At 38.2% G+C, this 21,959-nt stretch overlaps 2 protein-coding genes across 9 annotated transcripts in view; one reads left to right on the top strand and one right to left on the bottom strand.

Annotated features, from left to right (window-relative positions):
* FGD6 (FYVE, RhoGEF and PH domain containing 6) overlaps positions 1 to 1,829 on the bottom strand; it is a 122,696-nt gene extending 120,867 nt beyond the window's left edge. For 2 of the 4 annotated variants that reach the window (XM_045084826.1, XM_045084827.1), the window contains exon 1: positions 1,478 to 1,829. In XM_045084826.1, coding sequence (XP_044940761.1) covers positions 1,478 to 1,493 — 16 coding nt within the window. In that variant the 5' untranslated portion in view covers positions 1,494 to 1,829. The remainder of the gene's footprint in view (positions 1 to 1,477) is intronic. The other 2 variants (XM_013054194.2, XM_004748526.3) reach the window with 1 other exon arrangement.
* Positions 1,830 to 1,976: 147 nt separating this feature from the next.
* The window catches only part of VEZT (vezatin, adherens junctions transmembrane protein), a 69,441-nt gene continuing 49,458 nt past the window's right edge, over positions 1,977 to 21,959 (top strand). For 4 of the 5 annotated variants that reach the window (XM_045084829.1, XM_004748527.3, XM_045084828.1 and 1 more), the window contains exon 1: positions 2,011 to 2,150. In XM_045084829.1, coding sequence (XP_044940764.1) covers positions 2,115 to 2,150 — 36 coding nt within the window. In that variant the 5' untranslated portion in view covers positions 2,011 to 2,114. Of the gene's footprint in view, positions 2,151 to 21,959 lie in introns of all 5 variants that reach the window. The other variant, XM_045084830.1, reaches the window with a different exon arrangement.

The following is a 21,959-nucleotide window of genomic DNA, read 5'->3' as shown; positions in this document are numbered from 1 at the left end:
GGTATGAATATTTTAAATGTGTTTGACACTTGGAAGGAGGGGAAGGCTAAAATGGCCAGAAAGATTTTTAAATATCCGACCACTTAAAATTTTAACTAACTGGATTGGGTCAGTAATAAAGAAAAACTGAATGGTGAGGCACAGAAATTTAAGATGAAAATAGTTCACCTCAAGTAAGTAGAAAGTCTTCCCTTAGTAAGGAAAAGAGAGTTTAACTTCCATAGTATATGGTAACATATCTCCTCTACATACATGTAACATTAAAAAGGAAACATGCACAACATCTTCCGATATACTTCATTCCTTGCTTTCTTATTGCTGTTGGCTAACTTCTCGCCTTGTTAGTTGTAATCGGATTACATCGAGCGACGCAACGCTCCAATATATCTGTTTTAGAAATAATACAAATCAGAACATTTAGAGTGCTGTTTGACAGCTTCAAGTTGCAGGAATTTAAAACAAATGCCAAGAAAAGCAAAGAAAGTTTAATTGTGCTTAAGTGCTGATTCTAGAAGCAAGTTTGAGGGGAAGCCTTACATCGTTTTTCTATAAAATTTCTAGTGAAACGTGTTTTTCTTTGAACATGGCCAAAAAACACATAGAAAAAAACCCACAATACTCCATATATTACTAAGTTCTGGTTTAAAAAATTAACCTATGGTCTTATAAAGTGATTTTAATAGTTATCTGCAATGACTTTACTAATTATTTTCAGAAAATAAGAACTGTTTCTTAAGATTGTTTAGAAATACAACGTCGAGAATTGCTCAAACTCCACACAAAGGTAAATTACAGGCTTTGTCATTTGGAGGCAGAGAAAGGACTCTGGAAGGCAGACAGAAAATAAGGGTTCGTTTACACTAACCAGGTAGAAAGAGAAAAAAAAAATCCATAAAAACTGGGTGAAGAGGAGCAAAAAAACTGCCATCGACAGACAATTCTACGCCCCTGCTTTTCAGGTAACAGAGGGAAAACCACCAGGGCTGGAGTCACACTGTCTAAAGTTCTCCGGCCAGTAAAGGTCAGGGTTTCCAGCAGAGACTAGGTTCACAGCGACTCAGCACAGTGGCTGAGTTCAGCCGTCCGGGAACATTGCCTTTCCTAGAAGAACTGATTTCTTAACATGGGAACCTAAACTACTTCCACACGCAAATGCGAAGTCCCCCAGACTTTAGGAGGGACGAGCAAATGTCTCCCTCGTCACATTCCGTGATTCACCTGGCGCAAAGAGCTCCCAACACGGGTGTCCGCTTAAAGGGAGGTCCCAAGAGACACCCCATTTCCAACCAGCCCCTCTCCGCAGGAAGGGACGAGAAAATCCGGAGGCACAAGCCGTCCGCTCCCCCATTTGCTCAGCCCTCGGGAAAGGTAGGGGGAACACCGTTAACGCACCCGTGAGGAGAAAGTTGCTCCAGAGCCCAAGACTAGCAGCGCTCCCTCCAAACTTTCCGGCGGCAGCGCGAGCGCCGTCACTTACCCGCGGCAGAAGTCATGATTCCCCGTGCAGCTCGCTTCCCCGCTCGCCCCCCTCAGTCCAAGCTCCTCTTACACTCCATTGTTTCGAGAGTTTGAGCAGAAGAGCAGAGACTCCGCAGCGCCCGCATTCCGTCCCGCTGCCCAGCGGCGCAACCCGAGCGCCGCACAAAGGACGCGACCGGCTTCAGGGACCCGGCGGCGCTCCCGGGCGCGAGCCGCAGGCGGCGGGCGGGCACGAGCGCCACCCAGCCGAGCTCTGAGAGGACGGCCAGGCGCGGGCACGAGCAAGGCTCACCGCGGCTCCGCCGGCGCGTGCTCCTCTCCAGCTCCAAAAAAAATAAAAAATAAAAAATCAGTGTTTCAGGCGCCCCCTGCTAGTCGCGGCCGTAAAAGGCGGACAAAAGCTCCAGGCTCCTCCAATCAGCGGGCTCGAGCTTCCGCCCGCTCCCGCCCCTCCCGCCCACACGCTCATGCTCTGTTCCAATAAGTGGTCCTGAAAAGGGGGCGTGAGCTGCGAGCATTCTGGGAATTGTAGTTTTCTGAACAGAAGAGACCGTTCTGTAGCAGAAGCCGGGGTGCTGCCTGTTCTCCCGCCTTCATTTCCCATCGTGCTGAGGCGGGTGGCATGGCGGAGAAGGATGACACCAGAGTTTGACGAAGAGGTGGTTTTTGAGGTAAGGGGAAAATGGCGGTGGGTGTGGATTGCCTTTGTTTAAGAAGGTCAAGGGGGAAGGCGAAGGGCCGATCCCGGGAGAAGGGATCCGGCGAAGCTCTTACCAGCCTGGGTCACCGAATCTCGGCGATTTCGGGGCCTAGAGTTGGTCGTCTCCTGACAGGTGTAGCCCCGGGCACCCTCGCCGCGGCAATCTCCGCCTCAGGCCCGCCCAGAATTCTCAGCTGGGGCCCCGGTTGCTAGGCCGGTGGTCCGGAGCCCTGCCTGTTCCTTCCCGGGAGATGGATACGCCGCGGGGCTTCTGTGCCCGGGTGGGGCGGGGCCCAATCGTGCATTTTGGATACTCCTCAGTACTGCTTAGCCTCCCCCTTTTTCATCCTCGATTTTTTGGGTCAGTATCCAGAAGTGGCTCAGGTCAATGTTCCCGATCGAGGCGTGGTCCTCGTTAATGAAGGCAGCAGGTGCCAGTTTTCTAACACGTTGGAAAATCTGTATGGGGACCTACTGAGAGTGATTAGGACCGAGCCATCTCAACATCTAGGTTCAATTCTTTTGTCCTTTGCTGTTGGCGCTAGGTGTAGCCAGTTCCTCTGACTCGAGGCTCTGGGTGTGAGTGCTTTTGTGTGGGACTATTTTAAGACGTTCTCTGCCATCTTGAATGGAGGAAGAAAAAAAAAAAAAGGCAGGCGAGTGTTTTATTGCCGTTTATCTATCCGATACAGGTGAAGCTCACACGCAGTGTAGATATATTGCATATATGTATGCTCTATGTTCACTCATCCAACCAGATTTTAAGGAATTTTTAAAAAGAAATGGCTTATTCCATACACTGGGAAAGCTAGCTATTAAAGAGTGCAGAATGATAAATGTCGAAATATGTATTAACTGTTACTGGAGGATTGATGTGGAAACGGCACTCTGTTGGTGTGGTCTCAGAGAAGCTACACCCAGAAAAGGATATCGGAGGTACATGGTAACTATGAATCGGATTAGAACGAATGGAGAAAATGCATTCCCGGGAGAGAGAACTGAGCATGCCAAGGTTAGGAGGTGTGAAGGTACCTGGCGTGGATTTTTCCAGAGGCTTGAGCGTGGAGGGTCGCTATATAAAGTGGTTTGATGTGGCTAGAATGTAGAAGTAGTGGAAGATGAGGTCGTTTTACCAAAACGAACAGTGGATTCGAGGAGCTCATTTGGGAAGACAAGTATCTGAATTTTGGAAATGAGAGAAGAAATAATGGAATGATGGCTTGGACAGGTAATTCTTAGAATTACAGGTAAAATCAAGGAAACTGTTACATATTGAAGGTGGGAGCTGAAGGAGACAAAAATCTAGGTTGCTCAGATTTCTAGGGTAAAGAAAGCCAGGCGGATGTTTTTTTTGTTTTGTTTTGTTTTTACCCTATTTTTTCTTAGATTTCTGAATATAATAGTAATGCTCAAAAAAACACATTTCATTGTAGAAAATAAACCATTAAATTAAAATCATCCTTTATCCTACCAATCAATGATGGCTGCCATTAACATTATAATATTGTGTTCTTACAGACTTTTTTTAAAGCAAGTGTATGTTTAGCGTGTGACATTTTTTAAAGCAAAAGGTATCATAGCATGTAGAATTTTGTATGTATTTTTCATTTAAAATTTTCATGAGTCTTCATTCATTACTCTTTGAAAACATTATTGATAACATAATATTCCAGCATGTGTGTGTATTTTAATATAACAGTTTTTCCATTATGGACAGTTAAATTGTTTCAAAACACCGTTGTAATAACACTGATATGATTCCATCTTTAACTGCAGCTCTGATTTTTCCTTAGAATAATTTCTAGACATGAAACTAGTGGGTCAAAAGGATATGACAATTTTTAAAGACTCATACAAAAAGGTTATACTATCTTACATTTCCATTAGGAATAAGAATATCAATTTCACCAAATCCTCAGCAATGGCTTTTTAAATTTCTTTTAATCTTTGCTAATTTGGCAGGGAAAAATATCATTCCATTGTTCTAATTCATATTTTATGGATTCATTGGAACCATTTTTTTTCTTTCTTTGCATGTTCTTTTTGTGTATTTTGTTCATTTTCCTCTTAGACGCTAGCTTCTTTTTTTTTTTTTTTTAATTTTTTTCTTTGGTGAGGTTGGGGGCGCGATGCAGAGGGAGAGACAGAGAATCTTACTTAGGCAAGCTCCACTGCCAGTGCAGACCTGAAGCCTGAAGCCAAGAGAGCTCAATCTACCACGCTGAGATCATGACCTGACCCCAGATCAAGAGTCCCAAGACTTAAGCAACTGAACCATCCAGGCACCCCTTGATGCCAGCTTCTTAAAAATTAATTTGTAGGGGCACGTGGATGGCTCAATCAGTTAAGCATCTGACTCTTGGTTTTAGCTGGGATCATGATCTCGCAGTTATGGGTCGAGCCCCATTTCCAGCGCAGTGCAGAGTCTGCTTCAGGTTCTCGTTTCTTCCCCCTGCTCGTTTGCTCACTTGCTCTATCTCTCTCTTTCTCTCAAACAAATAAATAAAATATTTCTTTATTGATTTGCAAAAACAAAAAAAATTGATTTGCATGAGTTCTTCATGTGTTACTTAACCTTATTACACTTGTAGAAAATCATTTCCAATTTGCTGTTTATTTGCTTTTTATCATATGATCTTTATTGAGGGATAATATTCATAAGAAAAGTATACAAATCATAAATGTGCAGATTGACAAATTTTAACATGTTGAATACACCCATGTAATCAATAGCCAAATCAAGAAACAACATCACCGAGCCCACCAGAAGTTACTTACCTCTTATTTCCTTTGTCAGTCCTGCCCACCTCAGAGAAAACCATTATTCGGACTTGTAATAACTACCTTAGTTTTGCCTCCACTGTGCAATTGCATTTGTATATGCTCTTTTTTTAGCTGACTTTTTTTGCTCTCTGGTTTTGTTAGGTTCATCTGTATTGTCATGCGAGCATTTTTTATTTCTCCATAGTATTCCCTGTGAATGTATGACAACTTTTCAGTCTGTTCTACAGTTCATGGTTTGGGTAGTTTCCCATTTGGGACTATTATGAATAGTGCCGCTTAGAATATACGTTTTGTTGAACGTTTTTCTGTTGAGTATATACTTAGAAGTAAAATTACTGAGTCATAGGAGATGCACATATTCACCTTTTGTAGATTTTGTCAAATACTATTCCAACCCAGCTGTACCAGTTTATACTCCTCTACCAGCAGTATATAAGAGGTCTGGTTCTACTACATCCTTACCACCACTTGCTAATATTAGTCTTTCTTGTTAGCCTTCTGGTCTGTCCTCTTGCCTTTAATTTGCATTTCCTGATAAAAAAAAGAGAGTCTTTTTATATGCTTATGAACCCATCCATTGTAAAATCCACTTTTGTAAAGCCAGTATATGTTTTTTGCATATTTTTCAGTTCTGCTATCTCTTGTACTTATTTGAAGGAGTTCTTTACATATATTGGATACCAGTCTGGATATATATATACCTCAAATATCTCAGAATATATGTGGCACTCTCTTAATAGTGTCTTTTTTTTTTTTTAAGATTTTATTTGACAGAGATCACAAGTCGACAGAGACCCACAGAGAGAGAGGAAGGGAAGCAGGCTCCCTGCTGAGCAGAGAGCCAGATGCAGGGCTTGATCCTAGGACCCTGAGATCATGACCCCAGCCGAAGGCAGAGCCTTTAACCCACTGAGCCACCCAGGCACCCCTTAATAGTGTCTTCTAATGAACAGAAGCTCTTAACTCTTATAATCCAATTAAACCTTTTTCTTTTTGTGGTTAGTGCTTTTAAAGAAATATTTGCCTACTTTAAGGTTAGACAGATACTTTTTTTAAAAGCTTCATTTTACCTTTTGCCTTTAGATCTGTCATCCATCTGAACTGATTTTTATATGGTCAAGTAAAGATCAAGTGAAGATCAAATAAAGATCAACATTATTTTTTTTTCCCTGAATGGATGTCCCATTAACTCGTATTTACTCAGCAGGTGATTCTTTCTCCCACTGAACTACCTACTGTGTTGCTTTTGTAATAGATCAGGATACCTTGAATGTGTGGCTTTATTTCTGGATACTCTCTTTTCCATTGATCAGTTTGACCATTCTTGTGCCATAACACATTAATTTAATCACTATAACTTTTTATAATGGGTTTTAGTGTCTGGTAGGAAAAACCTTTCAGCTTTATTTTCCTTCGGGGTTGCTTTGTCTATTTTTGGTCCTTTGCATTTCCAAATAAATTTTAGAAACAGCCTGTCAGTTTCAGTTGAAAAACAACCTACTGAGATTCTGACTGGGATTGCTTTGAATCTGTAGCTTGATTTAGAGAGACTCACCTGGTCTTTACAATACTGAATCTTTTAATCCATGAATTCTTTTACTGCTCACCTTTAAATGAGTCAGTTTCTCATCTCTGTGTTCTAGAAATGATTTTACGAACAGGGAATGCAGGGAACAAAAATAATTTCCTTCTGCCCTTGTGAGTTCTTGACTAAGACCCTTGGTACTAAAAGATACATTAACAAGAAAAAAAACAAGTTTGTTAACATGTATACCTCATGTATATATGGGAGATACTATTAAAAACCAGAGCTAGATAGTATTTAAGCAATAAAAACAGGTTTTAATCCCAACCATCAAAATAGGAGAAAAGAGATCTTTGTGTAGAACCAGGCTCAGTTGTAATTATAGCACCGGCAAGTGGGAACTTCGTTTCTAAGAGGAGACCCTGGGGTTTGAGGGGTTTTGGTTAAGCTGACCTAATAAGATTCTTGGTGAAGACAGGCCAGGGGATGTTGGGACATCAGCCTGGGAGGATAGTGGAAGATGAGGAACCCAGTGTCTATCAAGCTGAATCTGAGAACACATGATCACAATCATAAGCAACAACGTAAGAATCAGGAGACCATCACCACAGCTGCCTCTCAGTAACCCACAAAGCTGGTGCAGTGGGACTGTAACTCAGAATCTATCCACTGTCTCTACTATAATTGCCTCTGCATGACCAGAAAGCCGGTAACACATACTGGGAGGAAGGGAGGGAAGGAGGAGATAAGAAAGGAAAAAAATGAAGGAAGGAAGAGAAAAAGAAAAAGCCCAGTTTATATCTAGCACTCGAGCTGCAAAATAATTTGGGAAATCTTACCTTTAGCTTTCCTGTCTCTTTAACATAAGAGGCACACTATAAAGAAGGAAGATAAAATGGAGGTTGAACAAACTCAGTTTATCACAACCATCATAGGACCTAACGTCTGTTTCCCTAAGAAAATTTTACTGGATATATTTGGTGTATTTGTTTTAATACTGTTATTATAATGACTTTCAGAGTCAGAAATCAGACTCATTTATGTCTTAAGACTTACTCAAAATGTCATATGCTACCTTAACATTAAAATTTAACATTTTAAGTCAACCATAATTTTACAAAATATTCCAAATACATTCTTTCCCTGCTTAAAACTCTTTTTTAAGTGTTTTGATTTGATATCAACTTAATACCAGTTTCCTGGAGTATTAATCAACCTACTATTTTTTCTTATAATTTTGGCCCAGAGGTCACATTTGAGTTGTGATAGTCTGGGTGAGCTAGGGGTACACTGAAAGATGGTGTTGTAGAGGAATTAAGAAAGGAAAGGAAGAGTGAGATTCCCAGGTCTGGGTCCCAGTCCTTGCCTGAGAATCTGACTGCCTTCATTTTATCAGTGCTAGATTCCATATATATATGTTCAAAGTTAATTTAATTATCTTGGAGCCCAACTACCCCAGGAGGCTCCAGTGAAAAGGACAGTGTAACCTCAGACTTGGACCTTGCAGGCTGAACAAAGTTAGAAAATTATGAACAGCATATCTAACATGGGTACTAAACAAATAAATACTGAAATATCAGTATCATCATTTTATTCCATAATGTTACCTTTAAGATGTTTTGAGAGTAGGAAATCTCTATTGACCTTAGGCAGGTATTTAAAAGTTCTGATGTTGCCCCTTTGTAGCTTTCATATCTTTTCATTATAAATTAATTGCAGAAACTTTGAGTCATTCATCCTATTTTGAATCCTTCCATTCCCAGAGGGAAGAGTACCTGAAAATAACTTTTTATCTGAAGGACAAATATTTCTACCTCTTTGCATTATTTGTAGTGCCTCTAAACCATTGTAATTCCCTATAGGGCTACAGAGTTGGCCTGAAGGTACCCTTTATTCGTTCACATTCCTGTCGGTAGTAACCGTGTTCCCTGTAGTTGAACTCTTTCTGGTGGTTGTTGAGATTCATTCTCTTTTCCTTTGTTAATGACTTGAAAGCTAAATTTTGCGCCTCTTATATGGATCTCTTTCCCTCCTTCATACTTCTTAGTAAAGTATTAAATGTTAACTCTTTGTTGGGACTATGTTCAGGTTTAGCTCCCCTATCCCAATCCCCACACTAAATCAACCAGATAAATGTGAGATGGCTCTCACACAGTCTTGCACATTTAAAAGTAAATTTTAAAAATCCTCTCTCACTCAGGGCTCCCGCAGGTAGCTTGGTTGAGCGTCCAGCTCTTGATTTCTGTTCAGGTTATGATCTCAGAGTTGTGGGATTGGGCCCTGCTTTGGGCTCTATGCTGAGCCTGGAACCTGCTTGGGGTTTTCTCCCTGCCCTTCACTTGTGTTTGCTCTCTCTCTCTTTCTCTCTCTTTACAAAAAAAAAAAAAAAAAAATCCTCTCTTGAGAGATTCTCCTATTTTTATATTATTTTTATTGTTTTATTTTTTATTTTTTAAAATTTTAATTCCAGTATGCCTTATATTTTTAGAGGTTGTTATACATCTCTAAAAAAGTTAAGGCATTTTTTGTAAGTATCATTTGTGGATTCTTTTCTCCTTGCATTATTGATTTGACCTAGTGGAAGTAAATTGGTTTTTTTTTCTATGAATATATATTTTGACAGTATTTGCTATTTTGATAATGGAGTTGCTTTCTGGAATAATTATAAAATTTAAGGTAATATATCATTTTATTTTCACTTAAAATGTATCTTCAGTTTTCTGTAGTACATAAAGTTCTCCACAGTTGCATTATATAAAATACTATGTTACTGAATAGATTGGAGTCATAGCAAAATTCATGCTTTTATCTGTAGTAGAAAGAATACTTATTAATGGAGTTATTAAATTAGAACCCTATTGACATAGAAGATTAACCAGTAAGGCCAAAGCTAGGTTATTACCAGATGTACAATAGTAAGTATATTTAACAGGAATTATAAAAATTATTCTTGGGGAATAAGTCTTTGATTTTTTTCTGTATGGGTCATGTTGTTTCTTCCCTTTTGGTTTCTTCACATAGCCTCAGAGCTCTAATAAGGATTTTAACATTTAAAAAAATAAAATAAGGGGCACCTGGGTGGCTCAGTGGTTAAAGCCCCTGCCTTTGGCTCAGGTTATGATCCCAGAGTCCTGGGATGGAGTCCCATGTTGGGCTCTCTGCTCAGTGGGGAGCCTGCTTCCTCTCTCTCTCTCTCTGCTTCTCCACCTATTTGTGATCTATCAAATAAATGAATAAAATCTTTAAAAAAATGAAAAATATAAAAAATAAAATAAAACCAATGAAACAAAAAGATTTGGGGCAAAAAGAAAAAGACTTTAACATTTTTAAAAAATATATAAACATTCCAAAAGGTACTAAGGTCTCTCTCTTTTTTACTTATATGTGTTGCATTTATGCAACTTTCTTTATCTCAAGTTATGATATACAGTGCTTAAGTTATTTTTATGACTGTCTTAAGGGCTTTCCTTTTTTTTTAAGTTTTGAATTTAATCTCTATACCTCATGTGGGGCTTGAACTCACAACCCGAGATCAAGAGTTGTATATTCTTCCAACTGAGCCAGCCAGGTGCCCCAAAGGCTTTCATTTTTTAAAAGCGTTGGGGAAAGAGGACTATACTAGTAGTCAGGAGAATGACATTAATTAGCAAGGATCTCTTGAATGAATCATTTGATTTTTTTCTAAAATTTGTCCTATTTATTATAAAGGGGTTAACCAGATCATGCTTCAGTATTAAATTTTTCTCAAATCTTGTAAGTTGAATAAATGAGAGCCTTTATAGTCTTTCATTAATTAAGAAATACAGGAAAGAAATTCTGCCCATTTCCAGTCCCTTTTTAGATCAGAAACCCTTACTTAATTTTAGTTTTCCTGGGTCTGTACCATTGTTGCCTAAATTCCCAAAGTTGGGATTCTGCTGATTAATCCATACCATTTAATCTCATATCTCTTTAACCTTTGTTATTAAAGTGTCCTGTCCTTTTTTTTTTTTTTTTTTTACTTTACCTTACAGATTCTCCCCTTCTGATGAAAGGACAGAATGCATCATTTTGAAGTAAAATCTCTCCTTTATCTCTTAAAAGAACCACAAAATCTTTCTCTACTCTTTTTATTATTATCATTTGGGATGAGGAGAAAGGAGAATAAGGTTGGACATGATCTAGTAATTTCCAGACCTCATGTTAATGTCTGTTGCATGCTCTTCTCACAACAACATATTGCCAGTGTTTGACCTGGTTCTAATTATTTTTTTTTTCTGAAGTAGTTAAAAATGAGTTTTGCTTCCTCCCTTTACTTCTTCCCAGCATTCAGTAAGTGGCCCATTATATGACAATTGATTAACCAGATATTGGATGATATAAGGGTAGTGTCAGAACTAGAGAGCACTCAACCAACCATTGCTGTCTTCCTTTCTCTTAGTTAAGACCAAGTTACTGTGACTTTTTATATTCAGTTGATCATGTGAGCTGTGGAAGTCAATTTTCTCCCTTTGCATCTCTTCAGCTTTCTTTTTATGGTTATATTTGTCTTGGACTAGATACTATTGTTCTGAAGTACACTTGTGCTTTTGTGTAGAAAAAAAATGTAGTTACCCTTTTTAAAACTTTTTGTTGTGTATAACATTTCATGTAAGATTAATTGAATTGGATGCATTTTGATTGGAAAATTTTAGAAGCCTGCAGCCGGGAAAATTTATGAGTATATGTTTTACCTGCAGCTAGTGTAAAAATATTTTAAAGACAAGTTTTAAGTAATATCTTTTAAAGGCATTTTAAAAACCCTATTTTTTCTATTACTTCTGAAGTCACTGAGTAATACTGAGTGAAAATGAAGAAATTATGTTGAGGTTTTTTCAAAGAGCTGCTTCTGATAGGAAAATGCTTAGTAATGATGAAGACACACCCTCCAGTTCAGTGGCCATTTTGTAGTGTAGCTCTTCTGGAGAAACAAGTGGGAACCATCAAAGAAAGAAGTGTATGGATCAAAAGAATATGGGCAGAAGTCAATAAATTTTTCATCTAGGTCAACTGGAGAAATTAAACTATGCTGCCCGTGAGTAGTAGTTTATTTAATAAATAGGACCAATTTTTATGGATGCTTTTTGCTTACTTAATCTTCTTGATTTCTGTGATTAGATTTTGCTTTGTTCGTATTGAGGAACAATTAAATTAATGCTTGGATTCAAGGCTTTGGGTGTAGTAACTTAGAAGTTATGTTGAAATGTGTCAACTCCAAAAGTATTCCCTGTTATTTCATAGTCAATCTTGCAAGGTACTTTTTTATGATATTATCTGTCCAAGGTTTAAGATTGGGAGTGGGGGAGGCAGTGAGTTGTTATTTTCAAATTATATTTTCTGATTGCATACTGATTTAAAGATAAGTGAGAAGTCTGTAGAAATTCAGTATATTGGCAATATAATTAATAGTAATGGGGAAATTTATTTTGTAGGGTTTGTTAATTATGACAGTTTTAGCTCTTCATTAAAAATAGAAAAAATAGCTATCTTGTGTAACTTGGTAATGACAGTCTTCCTCATCAGCTTATTTTGTGGTATTCTGCAGTTAGCCTGGAAGAAATAAGGGAATCAGCAATTAACTACAGGAATTCCTCCTTTTTCATTAGATTTTCCCAGGAAATTGCTGTTCTATATGTGATAATTACATTTAGACCTATAGCTTTAAATTATATTCAAAGATAAAAGAATCAAAATATTTTTAATTGCTAATAATCATTTCCAGGCTAATATTCTCCATCAAATGCCCTTAATTACAGACATCTTTTCCTTAAAGATTTTGTTTTGAATAAAAGATCTTTTAGAGATTCCTTTGACGTGGCAGAAACTTATAAAAATATTTAACATTATAGTACTTTCTCTTCTGAAGAAATAAAAAATGGATACAAATTTTAAAGAAAAGTTACCCATAAGTAATTTGATGAATTCTTTTAACAAGGGAATGGAAACAAAGGCTTCTAGGTAAGTACAGGTTTATTATAAGTTGAGGTGTTCATTAACTAAGTCACTTTTCCATTATACAATTTCATGTCTTTGTGCCAGTGCCTCCTGCCTCCTACCGCCTTCTATTAGTAGCTAACTGCCTTTTCCTATTGCTTCTTGTGTTTAATATAGAGTTGCAGAGATCAGATGACGTCTGTACTGACATCATACTATTAGGTATGGCTTTGATGTAGTACTGATATTTTAAGTAATGAAACTGTGTAATAGTTGACTAGATCAACTATTGATCAACTATTGTGTAATAGTTGACTAGATCAACTTTTGATATAGGAAAGAACACAGGATCATTCTAGTCATTTGCTAAGCTAACAGTTCAAAACCTTTTAAATCAGGCCTTATGCTGGGCACCTTTTCCACACAAATGACACATGAATATATTCTTATTATAAAAAAGTCAAATAATACAGGGAAAGCATTAGCTGACCCTTAATCCTCCTTTTCTTCCCCTGTTCCTCTTATCTTCCCAGAAGTAATCACTGATCACTGTAACCAGTTCTTTTCCAGATCATTTAGAGTGTGATTTATTCATATATATATATGCAAATATATGCATAATACCATAGGAATGTATCCTTTGACTTTTTAATCATGTAAGTGGGGTTCTTCAATGGCTATAGTAGTCAGTATTCTTATATGTACATTTAAGCATTCTTTTATAATTATATCCATAAAATAGATAGCTAGTAGAATTGCTCAGTCAATGGATATATTTATATTTTTATAGATATACTCCCACTTATAGTGTACGAAGTATCTTTTTCCTCATACCCTTGCCAACACTAAACATGATCAAATTTAACTGTTGCCAACTACCAGACTAAAATTATATATTTGTTTGAATTTGTACTTCTTCTATCAAGGATAAAGTCTAATATGTTTTTGTTTGTATTATTCCATTTGTATATTTTTTTCTTTGAACTGCCTTTTTCTATCCTTTGCCCATATTTTCAGTTTTTACTATTTTTTTATTGGATTATACAGTCTTAGTGTAAATTAAAGGAATCAGTATTGCCATATGTTGACCATATTTTCTTTCTAGTGTCGTAAGAGAGGTTGTTTTTTTTTTTAAGATTTTATTTATTTGTTTATTTATTTGACAGAGAGAGGGAGATTACAAGTAGGCAGAGAGACAAACAGAGAGAGAGGGAAGCAGGCCGCCTTCCGAGCAGAGAGCCTGATGCAGGGCTTGATCCCAGGACCCTGAGATCATGACCTGAGCCGAAGGCAGAGGCTTAACCCACTGAGCCACCCAGGTGCCTCATAAGAGTTGTTTTAAAAACCCAGTGAGCTGGGGCACCTGGATGGCTCAGTGGGTTAAAGCCGCTGCCTTCGGCTCAGTTCATGACTCCCAGAGTTCTGGGATCGAGCCCCGTATCAGGTTCTTCGCTCGGCGGGGAGCCTGCTTCCTTCTGTCTCTCTGCCTACTTGTGATCTCTGTCTGTCAAATAAATAAATAAAATCTTTAAACAACAACAAAAAAACCCAGTGAGCTGGACTTGAAAGTGATTTGTAAGAATCAAATAGTATTGTTTTTATAGTCCAAAATTCTTTGCAGCCAGTATTAAGGTTGTGTAATCTGAGGTAAATACATATGAATTATAGCTCATCTGAAGAGGAGAGATTGAAAATAAATATTACCAGGAGAGTTATGATGTATTGAATTTTCTAACTTCATCTGTTAGATAATTTTAAAATTAACAAGTCCAGTTTCTGGTCCAAAAAAAAAACTATGCAAAGTACTATATTCAACTGAGTTAATGAATTAATTCTACATTGTTTATAGTGAATAAATTACAGCTTTGGCTCTATTGGTGACTTGTATTTTCAAATCCTGGCTCTATCATTTACTCTTTCTGTGACCTTGGCCAAGTTACTTGGTCTCTATATGTCTTATTTTCCTCTTATCTTAAATGAGCTCTGCCTCATAAAGTTATTACAAAGACGAAATGAGTTAGTAACATACAAATGCTTAGAAATGTGCCTGGCACAGTGTAGATACTCAGTAAATGGTGCTGCGTTGTTGCTGCTGTTTGGGGAGAAATTAGTAGAGAGAGAATCAACCAAACAGATGTGAACTGATACTGACCATTCTCTTGTGAGAAAAAAGTGCATCTCAGTATTATCAAACAGAATTAGCCACTTAGTACTGTCATCTCCAGACCAGAGGTAAACACTGCTGTAACCTAAGAAATGGGCTGATAGAGCAGGTCAAGGACAATTTCCAGACTCCCACTACTTATGGACCCCAAAGCCTGTGGAAAACTGCAGCGCTGGAATACTTGCTTAATTGTGTTTGTGTGATCTTGATCATATCGACTCTGTCACCCTTGGTGACTGGATTTCTAAATTGGTACCCTGTTACCTGTTGATTATTTTTCTTTGCCTTTATACTTGAAATTTTTCCTTTGGTTTCTGCCTGAATTATTCCCAATTGTTACTTTATTAACCCTTGGCTAATAAAAACAGAACTCTCTTAAGGATGAGTAAACAGAAAAATCATGGAGCCCGGAGATCATAAGAACAATTCTATGACGATTTGGAGTTGCCACTCTCCAAGATATATTCACAGAAGGGGGGGAAAATCCACATATGTGTTTCCAGATTCAAGTGACCATAGTTCTATGAAACCGAAGTCCACCAGTGAAAGGGGAATAATTTGAGATGAGGACAACCTGAAGAGAGGGAAAAAAATATGACTGAATTAATAATTATACCATGCAGGACCAGCATTTTGAACTTTATAGAATATAAAATCTGGTATGGCAGTCATTTCGTGATCTGTTGGCTTTCCATACCTGAATATTAAAACAAGTATTTTTTTTTAAAGATTTTATTTATTTATTTGACAGAGAGAGAGATGACAAGCAGGCATAGAGGCAGGCAGAGAGAGTGGGGGGGAAGCAGGCTCCCTGCTGAGCAGAGAGCCCGATGGGGGGCTCGATCCCAAGACCCTGAGATCATGACCTGAGCGGAAGGCAGCGGCTTAATCCACTGAGCCACCCAGGCGCCCCTAAAACAAGTATTTTAAAACAATAAGGGGCACCTGGCTGGCTCAGTTGGTAGAGCATGCAACTCTTGATTTCAGGGTCATGAGTTCAAGCCCCACACTGGGCATGGAGGTTAATTTTTTTTTTTAAGATTTTATTTATTTATTAGACAGAGATCACAAGTAGGCAGAGAAGCAGGCAGAGAGAGAGAGGGAGGGAAGCAGGGTCCCTGCCGAGCAGAGAGCCCGATGTGGGGCTTGATCCCAGGACCCTGAGACCATGATCTGAGCCGAAGGCAGAGGCCCAACCCACCGAGCCACCCAGGCGCCCCGGAGCTTAATTTTAAAAAGGAAAAAAAAAAAAAAAGACAAACAAGAAAAGACTTGGTTCTTCCTTCTAAACCCTTTTTTTTCAAAGAGAATTTTGTGTTATTATTTTTTTTTTAAGATTTTATTTATTTATTTGACAGAGAGAGATCACAAGTAGACATAGAGGCAGGCAGAGAGAGAGAGGGGGAAGCAGGCTCCCTGCTGAGCAGAGAGCCCGATGCGGGACTCGATCCCAGGACCCTGAGATCATGACCTGAGCCGAAGGCAGAGGCTTAACCCACTGAGCCACCCAGGCGCCCCGAGAATTTTGTGTTATTAAGGGTGTAGGCTTTGGCCTCAACATCAGCTACCTTTACATTCTTGCTGGGTGATCTTAGACAAGTTATTTAATTTCCGTATGCCCTAATTTCCTTCTAAAATTGGAGGACTAGTAATAATTTGTCTTTAGAAGTTTGCTGTTAGGAGTAAATAAGGTATTATAAAACATCCTTAAGGCCTGCCATATAAGCAACCCGAGAAATGTTAACTGTCTTTACTCTTACTATTTTCCAGCTTTGGCTATATGCTTTTTTAAAATATTGGCCTCTCTGAGGGCCCTCTTATCTTCTCTGTATTATCTCTAGCTCATCTTATCATCTCTTTATGATTCTATACCTGTACATTACCCTGTGGGTTTGCCACCATATCTATTCGCTAAAAGCTCAGATCTGTGCATTCAAACGAGGGCAATTTCCTAATCTCCAGACGTTTTAGGTCTAAGTTATTCATGTTTGAGTGTATCACAGTCTCTCTCTTCAGAATTTTGTTCTGCCGCTATTTTATATTTAAGTAAATAGCATCACCTAATTGTCCAAACCAGAAATCTAGGTAGGAGTCATCTTGGCCTCCTCCCTTGCCAGCCACTTTCAAGCATAAATGGGTACTAACCAAATTTGGAGAGCAGGTATTCACAAACTAATGAATGTTGGTTATGTTTTGGGAGAGGGAGTAGAGGTGAAGGGTAGGATGAAGGTACTTTTTAGATCTTTTTTGTTTTTTGAATTTTTATTTAAAAATAGCAAAACACTAAAAAAGAAAAGCTGCAAGTTTAGGCAGTTGAACTTAATTTCCTTTTATAGCTAAGAAAAAAAAGTTTATAACTTTTTCTTGACTATTCCCAGTGAGAAGTTAATGGCAGAAAATTCCTGTAATTTAGTACCAGACGTATAGTAGGTACTCTATTTGATTAAAGATAAGCGAGCAAGTGATGATTGCCATGTGTTTCCCCTTTTCTAGCTAAGTGATTTTTCCAGTGGAATGCTGTTTGCACTCAGTCAATGGCACCTAGAAGACAGAGCAGATAGTTGGTAAGAAACCAGAATCAGAATTTGACCAATAGTTAGTGTAGACCACAAAGTGCTTTTCTAAGAGGGCACAGCTCTGCAAACCACTCGTTCTGGGACAGAGAAGGAGAGAGTCCATATGGTGCATCAGAGGTAGTGTGAAAAGAGCATCTATGGTTCTGTGGGCTGATCCTTAACCTGATGAAGGTGCTTGTTGTGAGCCTATAGCACTGACAGGGATGTGCCTGTAACCAAAGGAAATCACTTTTGATGGCTGGTTTAAAAAAAAAAAATTTTTTTAAGGTTTTATTTATTTATATGACAGAGAGATCACAAGTAGGCAGAGAGGCAGGCAGAGAGAGAGCAGGGGAAGCAGGCTCCCCGCTGAGCAGAAAGCCTGATGCAGGGCTCAATCCCAGGACCCTGAGATCATAACCTGAGCCGAAGGCAGCGGCTTAACCCACTGAGCCACCCAGGCACCCCTGGTTAAAATTTTAATGTATAAATTTGGATGCAGTTATTTTTGAAGATAACTCATTTCACTCTTAGAATGCCTATTGAGGTTTAGATTACAAGTCATGGAAAAATAGCTAATTTCCCATTTTGGTTTTTGCCTTTTTAATCTATCATTCCCAGAATAAAAATTAAGGAAAAGAGCTGCTGGGCTACTTATTTCTTGTGAAATTTTTCAGTCTGATTCCTTATGCTCTAAAACAAGGTTTTTCAACTTCAGCACTATTGACAGTTTGAGCTGACAAAGAGTGGGGTTTCTCCTGTGCATTGTACGAGGTTACATAAGCATCCCTAACCTCTGCCCACTCTTTGCCAGTACCATTCCTCCCCTCCTCAGTTATAACAACCAAAAATGTCTTAAGACCTTGAAGTTGGAGGATGGGGGCAAAATCTACTTTGAGGACTTCTGCTCTGTAGGAACATACTGTTTGGTTGTGGTTTTGGTTTTTTGTTTTTTGTTTTTAACTGTCTTAATGCTGTTTTTAAAACATGGTCCAAAAGTCACATAATTGAGACTTGCTTATTCCCCAAACTTTTCATTAGTCAGTGGAAAGTGAATATGAATGATTGACATTGAAAGGTAATTATTCATTTATTTGTATCTCCACTGAGACTGGTAACTTGAAATCTTATTGCTAGAGGATATCTTTGACATTTGTTATACTTGGTGGTAGTATTGAGTGACCTGGTCATTGTTGCAGAAAATTTGCCAGTGCAAATATTTGCCCAATAGTATATGAACACTTTTTACACATAGAGTATTATGTGCATGTGTTATAGTATGTTAGTTGGTGCTGGTGTGGTTTCATTTAAAGATATAACTAAATTAATATTTGCTTTTTGTTATATTCTCTTTCAGTAGATATTAGAAGCTCTACTACCATTATATGGAAATTTGAAAAGACACAGATGTTCTGTTCTAAAATTTAATAAGCTTATCTTTTCCCCACATTAAAAGAGAAAGTTGAATTTTCTTAATTTTACATTATTTTGCATGTTACTTTCTTAAATCATTTATACCAGATTCTAGGAAAACTTGACATCTGATTATTTATTTATTTATCTATTTGTTTAAATTCAAGTAAGTTAACATATAGTGTTGTATTGGTTTCAGGAGTAAAATTTAGTGATTAATCACTTACCTATAACATGCAGTGCTCATCACAAGTGCCTTCCTTAATGCCCATGATGAATTTAGCCCATCCTCCTACCCACGACACCACCAACAAACCTTCCCTTTGTTTTCTGTAATTAAAAGTGACTAATGGTTTCCCTCCCTCTGTTTTTTTCTTACTTTATTTCTCCTTCCCTTCCCCCATGTTCGTTTACCTATTTTATTTCTTAAATTCCACATATGAGTGAAGTCTTAGGATATTTGTCCTTCTCTGACTGACCAATTTTCCTTAGCATAATACCTTCTAGTTCTATCCTTGTCACTGCAAATGACAAGATTTCATTCTTTTTGATGGCCAAGTAATATTCCATTGTATGTATATACCATATTTTGTTTATCCGTTCATCAGTCAATGGATAGTTGGGCTCTTTCCGTAATTTGGCTGTTGTTGATAGCACTGCTATAAACACTGGTGTGCAAGTGCTCCTTTGGATGAACATTTTTGTATCCTTTGGATAAATACCTAGTAGTACGATTGCTGTGTCATAGGGTAGTTCTGTTTTTAACTTTTTGAGGAATCTCCATGCTGTTTTCCAGAGTGGCTGCACCAGCTTGCATTCCCACCAGCAGTGCAAAAGGGTTCCCCTTCCTCTGCATCCTCACTAATACCTGTTGTTTCCTGAGTTGTTAATTTAAGCCATTCTGGCCAGTATGAGATAGTATCTCATTATGGTTTTGATTTGTATTTCCCTGATGTTGAGTCATGTTCCTTTTTTTTTTTTTTTCAATCTGTCTGTTAGTCGTTTGTATGTCTTCTCTAGAGAAATGTCTGTTCATGTCTTCTGCCCATTTCTTAACTGGACTATGTATTTCTTAGATGTAGAGTTTGATTAATTCTTTATAGATTCTAGATACTCCCTTTGTCCACTAGGTCATTTGCAAATATCTTCTCCCATTCTGTTGATTGCCTTTTAGTTTTGTTAATTGTTTCCTTTACTGTTTCCTTCACTGTGCAGAAGCTTTTTATCTTGATGAGGTCCTGATAGTTCATTTTTGCTTTTTCCCTTGCCTCCAGAGACATATCAAGTAAGAAGTCGCAATGGCCAAGGTCACAGAGGTTGCCGCCTATTTTCTCCCCTAGGATTTTATGGTTTCCTGTCTTACATTTAAGTCTTTCATTCATTTTGAGTTTATTTTTGTGTATGGGGTAAGAAAGTGGTCCAGTTTCATTTTTCTGCATTTCACTGTCCAGTGTTCCCAATACCATTTGTTGAAGAGGCTTTTTTTACCCCTCATTCGATATTCTTTCCTCCATTGTTGAAGATTAGTTGACCATATAGTGTGGGTCCATTTCTGGGTTCTGTATTCTGTTCCATTGATCTGTGTGTCTGTTTTTGTGTCAGTACCATACTGTATCAATGATTACAGCTTTGTAATAGAGCTTGAAGCCTAAGATTATGATGCCTCCTGCTTTGCTTTTCTTTTTCAACATTACTTTGGCTCTTTGGGGTCTTTTCCAGTTCCATACAAATTTTAGGATTATTTGTTCTAGTTCTGTGAGAAATGCTAGTGTTATTTTGATCAAGTTTGCATTGAATGCGTAGATTGCTTTGGGTAGTATAGAGATTTAACAATATTTGTTCTTCTAATCCATGAGCATGGAATGTTTTTCTATTTCTTTGTGCTTCAACTTCTTTCAATGTTCTATAGTTTTCAGCATACAGATCTTTTAGCTGGCATCTGACTTTTTAAAACTAACAATGGACTTTTAAAATTATACATAAAAAGAAAGAATAATACAGTGAAAGTTCCGTATACCCAGCTTCAGCTTGAGCAGGTGTTAACTTTTTGCCAAACTGATCTGTTCCTCTTCCACCCCTACCTTTTTTCTTGGACTCTTTCAAAGAAGATCCCAGACATTACCTAATTTCACCTGTAAGTACTTCCTTATACATCTCTAACAGATCAGTATGTTCTCTTTTTTTAAAAAATGCTAATTCCCTAATACTTTACCAGCTAGACCCTAAGATCTGACCTTCACTACTCCCCTGCTTCTACCTACTGACTTTTGTCCCACATTATTCCTTAACTTCTTCTTTCAAGCTTATCTTTTAGGTCAGGCAAAAGAACTGAAGGGCGTAACATCCCACGATATAAACTGAAACTACCCCTCAAGCAGTATGGACTGCCTGGGCAAACAATTCTGTACAGCCCAGATCACCCAGACTGGTTTCAGTTTAACTCTCAGCTTGCACCTACACAGTTGGACCATGTGTGGAGTGATGAACAATTACTGTTACCTCATTCTAATACTAAAACTTCCATCCAAGAAGGAGCACAAGCCTCATTTATAGAACATAAGATATATAAGGGCATGTTTCCTTTTTTTTTTTTCTTCAAGATTTTATTTATTTATTTCCCAGAGAGAGAGCACATGCAGGGGAGTGGCAGGGAGAGGGAAAATCAAGCTTCCCGCCGAGCAGGGAGCCCCATGTGGTGTTGATCCCAGGACTCTGGGATCACGACTCAAGCTGAAGGCAGATGCTTAACTGACTGATTCCCCCAGGTATCCCTATAGTCATGTTTCCTTAAGACACGTGCCCTGGCTTATGCCTGTCTTTAGTGGTGACAAGGCACCCCTATCTAAATATTCATTCTAATCCTAAATAAAAGAACCCAGTTCTCCCTTGTTCGGGGCTTCAGGCTTTGGAAGCTATTCCCCATGATCTCCTCATTTTCTGCAAATAAAGTTTCCTTTGTGTGACAACTCACCTGGTGTAATTCCTGTCTGTGACTCACCAAGGAACAAACTCACATTAGTTCAGTTATAGTATCACCTAATAGCTAGTCTGCATTTGGATTTTGAGTATCTTAAGAAATATCTTCTTGGGTTGCCTTGGTGGCTCAGTGGGTTAAAGCTTCTGCCTTCAGCTCAGGTCATGATCCCAGGGTCGTGGGATGGAGCCCCCCCATCAGGTTCTCTGCTCAGCGGGGAGCCTGCTTCCTCCTCTCTGCCTACCTCTCTGCTTAGTTGGGATCTCTCTGTCAAATAAATAAATTTTTAAAAATTTTTAAAAAAATTTCTTCTTATAATTGTTCAAACCAGGATCTAAACAAAACCCATATATCACATTTGAGTGATATGTCCCTTTAGTCTTAAGCAGTTTTCTCCACTTCCTCCACCTTTA

The sequence above is a fragment of the Mustela putorius genome, unplaced genomic scaffold (genome assembly GCF_011764305.1).
Source record: "Mustela putorius furo isolate JIRA1106 unplaced genomic scaffold, ASM1176430v1.1 tig00000788_pilon_pilon_pilon, whole genome shotgun sequence".
Lineage (NCBI taxonomy): Eukaryota > Metazoa > Chordata > Mammalia > Carnivora > Mustelidae > Mustela > Mustela putorius.
This window is presented reverse-complemented; position numbering and strand designations above follow the sequence as displayed.